Source organism: Austrofundulus limnaeus, unplaced genomic scaffold (assembly GCF_001266775.1).
Source record: "Austrofundulus limnaeus strain Quisiro unplaced genomic scaffold, Austrofundulus_limnaeus-1.0 Scaffold315, whole genome shotgun sequence".
NCBI classification, from domain to species: Eukaryota; Metazoa; Chordata; class Actinopteri; order Cyprinodontiformes; family Rivulidae; genus Austrofundulus; species Austrofundulus limnaeus.
Genome location: NW_013952717.1, coordinates 658,305 through 665,488, shown reverse-complemented (window position 1 = coordinate 665,488; position 7,184 = coordinate 658,305). Strand labels below are relative to the sequence as shown.

Sequence of the window (7,184 nt, the reverse complement as noted above, 5' to 3'; positions counted from 1 at the left end):
TGTTAGCCCTCAGTCCAGGACCCTCTGGACCTGTTAGCCCTCAGTCCAGGACCCTCTGGACCTGTTAGCCCTCAGTCCAGGACCCTCTGGACCCTTTAGCCCTCAGTCCGGGACCCTCTGGACCCTTTAGCCCTCAGTCCGGGACCCTCTGGACCTGTTAGCACTCAGTTCAGGACCCTCTGGATCTGTTTCCTCTCAGCCCAGGACCCTCTGGACCCATTAGCCCTCAGTTCAGGACCTTCTGGACCTGTTAGCCCTCAGTCCAGGACCCTCTGGACCCTTTAGCCCTCAGTCCAGGACCCTCTGGACCTGTTAGCTCTCAGTCCAGGACCCTTTGGATCTGTTTGCTCTCAGTCCAGCACCCTCTGGACCCGTTAGCCCTCAGTCCAGGACCCTCTGGACCCGTTAGCACTCAGTCCAGGACCCTCTGGACCCGCTGGCCTCGGGTCCAGGTGGCTCTTCTTCATGTGCAGCTTCAGGCTGTACTTGCTGATGAAGCTCTTGGAGCAGACGGAGCAGAGGAAGGAGCGGTCCTGTCGGTGGACGTTCAGGTGGGACTTCAGGTGGGACGACTGGGTGAACTTTTTGCCRCAGTGGTCGCAGGTGAAGGGCCGCTCGCCCGTGTGGATCCTCATGTGGACCTCCAGGTTCTGAGCGTTAGCGTAGGTCTTGCTGCAGACCGAGCAGATGTAGCTCTTCCTCTGGGAGGCGGGGACCGGTAGGGCYTGGCCCGGGTGGTCCCCGTAGAGACCGAAGGTCAGGACTCCGGCACCGKCCTGGTACTGGAACGAGCTCCTGCTGCCGGACGCCTTGCAGTCCTGGGGTCCRGATCCAGAGACGCTGACCAGCTTCAGCCCAAAGGAGTCTCTGTCCACGTGTTCGCGCTGATGAAACGGAGGGAACCCCRCGGGACTTTTGGACGCTTTGGTCCAGACCGGGTCCACGTTCAGGTCCAGCTCTGCTCGGTTTGACGTGGACTCGGTCAGACCACTGTAGTACACCTGCCCGCCGGAGCTCGGGGACACCAGGGAGCAGTCCTGGACCAGGTGGACCTCCATCTGGGTGGAGTAGGAGCAGCTGGACTCGCCGGCCTCCACCTGGACCTCCTCCAGGAGCGGAGAGGAGCGGCCCGGCTCGCTGCGGGGCGAGTCCAGGGAGAAGACGGAGACGTTCCTCTGCGGCGCTGCCGTCAGCTGACTCTCTGATGAAGACGCCTCGAGATCTTCACCGTTTCCTTGACTGCGCCGCCGCTGCCTGGGCCAGCTGCCCGGAGTCGAACGCACGGCTTCTCTGACCGCCACCGCTGCCACTGCGTCGCCGCCTGCAGACCTTCTGTTACCTGGAGAATGAAGTGAACAGATTTTAGGTTTTATCTTCAGAAATCTGCTTTATGAAAGCAGTTCCTGCTCACCTTCCTCCATGATGTCATCGCTGTCGGAGTCTTCATCTTTAATCAGGACCACCTCTGGAAGCTGAAAAACCACAGACGTTAATGCTTTATAACACTGACGTTAATGCTTTACAACACTGACGTTAATGCTTTATAACGGCTGACGTTAATGCTTTATAACGGCTGACGTTAATGCTTTATAACGGCTGACGTTAATGCTTTATAACGACTGACGTTAATGCTTTATAACGACTGACGTTAATGCTTTATAACGCCTGACGTTAATGCTTTATAACGACTGACGTTGATGCTTTATAACGTTGACGTTGATGCTTTATAACGCTGACGTTAATGCTTTATAACGCTGACGTTAATGCTTTATAACGCTGACGTTAATGCTTTATAACGCTGACGTTAATGATTTATAACGCTGACGTTAATGATTTATAACGCTGACGTTAATGCTTTATAACGCTGACGTTAATGCTTTATAACGCTGACGTTAATGCTTTATAACGGCTGACGTTAATGCTTTATAACGCTGACGTTAATGCTTTATAACGCTGACGTTAATGCTTTATAACGCTGACGTTAATGCTTTATAACGACCGAAGTTGATGCTTTATAATGACCGACGTTGATGCTTTATAACGCTGACGTTAATGCTTTATAACGGCTGACGTTAATGCTTTATAACGGCTGACATTGATGCTTTATAACGACCGACGTTGATGCTTTATAACGACCGACGTTGATGCTTTATAACGACCGAAGTTGATGCTTTATAATGACCGAAGTTGATGCTTTATAATGACCGAAGTTGATGCTTTATAACGACCGAAGTTGATGCTTTATAACAACCGACGTTAACGCTTTATAACCACGACCACCGACGTTAACACTTTACAACACCGACGTTAATGTTTTAGAATGACTGACGTTGACGCTTGGTCGGTCCCTGCCCAAACGTCAATATTTGACGCAGGCTGTTTGAGAATGGGCTCACCTCTTCTAATGTAACCTTATTCCATCACTTCTTAATGATCAAGAAAATTATTATTAGTCTCTTAACTAATGTATCCAACAACAATTTCTCTCGTAATTCATTTTTAGTTGAAACCCTTTGAAACTTGAGACAATTTTGTTTCAAGATTAAACTTAATGTTTATAATTTTACCAACGCACCAAGTTAGAATTAATTTCTACTATTTACATAATTATTTCCTTTGAGAATGTCTTCTATCAAAATAAATGTTACTGCATGATATCCGTAACTAATTTAAAAATCAAACTGAATCATGAATCGAATCAATTTGGGAAATCTGAATCGATATCCAGCCCTGTGCCACATTTGGGGTTGCAAGAGTGGTCACAGCTCTCCTGTCTGATTCAAAATGATTCATTTCAGACTCTGAATTTGACCGAAATGTTCTGAATATAAATCAGTAAATAAATGTTTTAGTGTTTAACGGGGCTTCGGGTCAGTCACGGCCACCTGAGCGCTCACCTCCTGCCGCTCCTCCCCCGCGGCTGCTCCGGAGGCGGCAGCCGCTTCTCCTCGCTCTCTGTCCGGCTGCTGCTGCGGGGTGCCCACCGTGCTCCCCTCGGTCTTCCCCCCGCCTCCTCCCGGGACCACGATGGACTCGATGAGGTGCAGTTTCTTCCTCAGGTCCTGGTTCTCCTTGTGGCTCCGGGTGATCTCCTGCTGCAGCGCCGCGTAGCCCTCGTCCACCACCTCGCAGATCTCCGCCACCGCCGCCTTGGTCAGCGCGGCCATGATGATGGCCAGCTGCTCGTGAAGAGCCGTGTTTAAAACCGACATCCCGCCTCGGAACCAGAACCAGAACCGAACCGAAAGTCCTAACACGAACGCGAGACGGCTTCTGGAAGAACCTGTGACGTCAGCAAGCGAACAGTGGAGTTTGGACTACAATTAGCGGAACTGCACTACAAAGAGAAGTTGTTTTCGCTTGCGTCACTTCCTGAGTAAAGTTTGCTTTTCAAAATAAGACTTATTGATCCGAGWAGTCATGACAAAATTAACTCTTAAATTAAACTGAAATTTTAAATAAAGGTTCAACACGACACTAAATTGCATAACTTATTAAATTAACTGAACTATTTAAGTAAATTTTCAGTCATGGCATTAATTAACACTAAACCTAATTAATAAAAGCTAAATAAATCAAACGAATAATTTAATTGTTCACCATGCCAATAAATTCATACATTTAATAAACATTGGTGCTATGAGTCTGCTCAAATTTAGAACAAATGCCTTTAACGTTGTAATAAAAATAAACAATATAAATATTATAAACAAAGGACCATTTAAACAAAATGTTTTAGAGAAACATTTTAATACAAGAATAGCAATTTTAAATACAAAGCAATTAACTAAATCTAAAAATGCAAATTATAAAACAGCAAACTGCAGCAGTTCTTGTTTATTTTGACAGAATGAACCCAGAACATGTTGACTTTCAGAAGAATGGACAGATTTTATCAGAGCTTCATGCAGAACCTGATTYTATATCTGTCTCTAAAAAGATCTGATCCGGACCCGAACCACMCCAGAACCAGGCTTCAGGACGCTCCTTTTCTTTTTTGATCCATTAAGTCCAGTAAAGTTCTGGAGCAGAATCCACGTCTCATCACAAGTTCTCCTTTTAAGTGATGTTTGTGAAACTTTCAGAAACATTTTGATTAAAACCTAAAAGCAGAGAAAAGATTTTAGTTCTGTGGTTTGATGTTTGCTGCTAATCAAACGGGTCAAACGGGTCCATCAGAACAGGTCCATCAGAACAGGTCCATCAGAACAGGTCCGTTAGTCCTCAGCTCATGACAAAATGTTCTGAAGGTTTTTATGAATCAAATCAAAGTTTAACCTGAAAATCAAAAAACTTTCATTTCCTCAAAGTTTATAAAAAATAACTTTTTCTTCAGATGTCAGAAACTCACCTCATCATGAAAACAACAAACAGATTTTCTTTTACTGGGTTAATAAACACGACAGAATGAAAAATATTAACATGATAAAATAAATACAATAAATAACGAGGCGAGTTCAACAAAATAAAATCTGTTTCCTCACCTCAAACAGATCAGAACAAACTGAACAGAACTGTTTCTAATAAGAGCAGGACCGGATCAGAACCAGGTACCGTTTGAACAGCTGTTTTTTTTAAAGCTGAATCGACTCCAGGCCCGGCTCCTCACAGAACTCCAGGTCCGTTTATCCCAGCAGGGTTCCGGCCCATCAGGGTTCGAGTCCTGAGTTAAACCGGCGCGGCGGTCCGGTCGGCKCCGTGGTACTTCTGCTGATGGATCCTCAGGTTCTGCTTGGCGGCGAAGCGCTTCCCGCAGTGCTCGCAGGCGAAGGGTCTCTCCCCCGTGTGCACACTCTGGTGCGTCTTCAGGTGGCCCGACTGCGTGAAGCGTTTCCCGCACTGCGCGCAGCTGTACGGTCGCTCGCCCGTGTGCACGCGCATGTGCGTCTCCAGGCTGCGCGACGACGAGAAGCACTTGTTGCAGAAGGTGCAGACGAAGCGCCGGTCCCTGCAGAACCGGTTCAGGTCCAGAGGGTTCAGCCTGGACCCGCCGAGGGCCAGGAGCGCCGGCGGCTGGTCCGGTTTCAAAAATGGCCGAAGAGGGACCGGCACCATGCTGGGCAGACCCGGGTTGGTCCACGAGGAGCCGAGGTCCAGCTCCGAGTCGTACGGGACTGGAGCGATCAGGCACGAGCCTGCTTTTGGRTCAGAGGTACCGGGCAGAGGGGCGGGGCTTCCCCCCGGCACGAGCGGGAAGCGTTTCCTCACGCCGTCCGACTCCAACGCCAAATCCAAGATGGCGTCTGAAGAGCCGCCTCCTGTGGTCCTCGAAGGACCCGGAGACGCCGGCGCGCTGCGGGACCCGAAGTCCTCCGGCAGCTCGGTACTGTTCTGGTCCCAGAGCCGCAGGTCTGCAGCCGAGGAGGAAGAGGAGGGGCCTTCGTCCGTGTCGTCTGCTTGGGACGGCGGCGCCTCGGTTCCTGAACACAAAACAGGTTTCAGAAACTCCAACTGGAGAATTTAAAGAGCAGAAAACCTTCAAAATAAAACCAAAATGATTAGCAGCMTTTTATTTTGAAGGTAATGTTCAGCTGATTTTTAATCTGAAGAGTTTCACATGGAGGACGAGGCAGAACAAACTGATCCAGAAGGTTGGATCTGTGGTCAGCTCGGACCTGGGTACCACCCGGTTCTAGAAGAAGACCACTTCCTGTTTCTCAGTCCACACAGGAAGTGTTCGCTGTTCTCGCTTACCTTCTTCGCTCAGAAGAAGTTTGTCGGCGGCGAGCTCGTCTTTCACGTCATCTTCATCGTCTTTGATCACAACCAGGTCCTGATGGGTTCTGATCCGCTCGTCCACAGCTGCTGCCGGAGAACCCTGAGAAACAAAGACAAATAATTCAAGGAGTTAACTCTGCCTTCTTTCAACAGCTGATCTGCTGTAGCTGTGGAACAACAGCTGGTTACGGCTAGCTTCAGGTTCTCGCCCAGGAGAATGAAACCACACAGATGTTCAGCACCGACCCGTCTCACCTCTGCTGAGACAGGAGAAGCTTCTGAGCTCGGCTCCAACACGGGGACCTGTCCACATCCTCTGACGTTGGAGATCTTYAGCTGAGTGGAGCACAGATCTTCTTCTATGATGTGCTCTGAGTGCGGAAAGTAAAAACTATTTTAGTCATTTTAGGGTTTTTCAAGGTCCGCGATTATTAAAAACACAGTAACTTCAATAGTTAATTGTAAAGTCAAGATCTGTCATCAAATATAGAGAATTTAATAAAAGTTTTGGATTTTAGCTATAAAGRTGTAAACTCACTTTGCCTGGTTTAAAATTCAAAACAAATATTTAGAAGATTTTTCCACAGACCTACCAGTAATAAAGCTGAGTTTGGCTTTTATTTTTATGCCGAATTAAAAAAGGTTCAAAAAAGGCATAACATTTACAGGAATATGTAATTAATTGTGTTTTTAATATACGTAATCTCTGTTTTTACTGTTTTCCTAATGAAGTTTGGTGTGAGCGATAAGGCCCAGAAACTCACCGGAAGTTGAACCTATCAGCACCTCGCGCTCCTGCTCCAGCATCCCGCCGTCCCTCCGGTGTCCCCGGGCGATGATGGACTCGATGAGCTCCAGCTTCCTCCGCAGCGCCTCGTTCTCCTTGTGGCTGCGGGAGATCTCGAGCTGCAGCACGGAGTAACTGTCGTCCACCAGCCGGCAGATCTCCGCCGCCGCCGTTTTRGTCAGCGCCTCCATGATGGACGCTACCTGCGTGTGGAACACCCTCAGACTCGTCATCCTGACACAATCCCGCCAGAATAATTAAAATAAAGATAAAAACGAACACCGCGGAGGAAACACCGCCCGGTGAGGTTTACTGTTTTTCTCCAGAAAAACCAGTTCACCTGTCGGGGACACCGTGGAGGATGATGTTGTTGTTTTATGGAGTTTCACAATTAACTCATCCTGTTCCGCTGGGGCAACTTTCAAAATAAAACATCGATTTGTTTATATTGGCAAAATCTWTTCAAAACTCGATTTTAATTTTCATTTATTTACTTAAAGTAATTACACATTTAAAAACAGCTAATTATGTCTATATAAATCTTGCAGTTTTCTTTACTAGACACTTGCTACAATTAATTTATAACATGTCTAATAACACGGAAAACTGCCAGACTTAATTACAAATGTATCTTAATACTCCAGTTGCTTACCGAAGTAATGATTATATTATATTATAT

General features: G+C 47.3%; 3 protein-coding genes across 8 annotated transcripts in view; 1 reads left to right on the top strand and 2 right to left on the bottom strand.

Annotated features, from left to right (window-relative positions):
* The window catches only part of si:dkey-7l6.3 (zinc finger and SCAN domain-containing protein 31), a 3,792-nt gene extending 355 nt beyond the window's left edge, over positions 1-3,437 (bottom strand). For 3 of the 6 annotated variants that reach the window (XR_001311352.1, XR_001311353.1, XM_014022011.1), the window contains exons 1-3: positions 2,898-3,436; positions 1,412-1,472; positions 394-1,339 (exon numbers count right to left, since the gene is read on the bottom strand). Coding sequence is in view for 4 of the 6 variants with exons in the window: in XM_014022011.1 (XP_013877465.1) it covers positions 394-1,339; positions 1,412-1,472; positions 2,898-3,212 (1,322 nt within the window). In the remaining 2 variants the exon portion in view is untranslated. Of the gene's footprint in view, positions 1-6; positions 310-371; positions 1,340-1,411; positions 1,473-2,897 lie in introns of those variants that run through there. The other 3 variants (XM_014022014.1, XM_014022013.1, XM_014022012.1) reach the window with 3 other exon arrangements.
* Positions 1-7,021, bottom strand: part of LOC106527203 (uncharacterized) — a 10,234-nt gene extending 3,213 nt beyond the window's left edge. Inside the window, exons 1-7 of the mRNA XM_014022007.1 lie at positions 6,483-7,021; positions 5,974-6,089; positions 5,695-5,818; positions 4,671-5,420; positions 2,898-3,283; positions 1,412-1,472; positions 438-1,339 (exon numbers count right to left, since the gene is read on the bottom strand). Of these exons, the coding sequence (XP_013877461.1) occupies positions 438-1,339; positions 1,412-1,472; positions 2,898-3,283; positions 4,671-5,420; positions 5,695-5,818; positions 5,974-6,089; positions 6,483-6,738 (2,595 nt within the window). The 5' untranslated portion in view covers positions 6,739-7,021. The remainder of the gene's footprint in view (positions 1-437; positions 1,340-1,411; positions 1,473-2,897; positions 3,284-4,670; positions 5,421-5,694; positions 5,819-5,973; positions 6,090-6,482) is intronic.
* The window catches only part of dnaaf11 (dynein axonemal assembly factor 11), a gene marked incomplete in the record, with an annotated part of 19,096 nt that continues 18,632 nt past the window's right edge, over positions 6,721-7,184 (top strand). The window contains 1 exon segment of the mRNA XM_014022010.1: positions 6,721-6,807.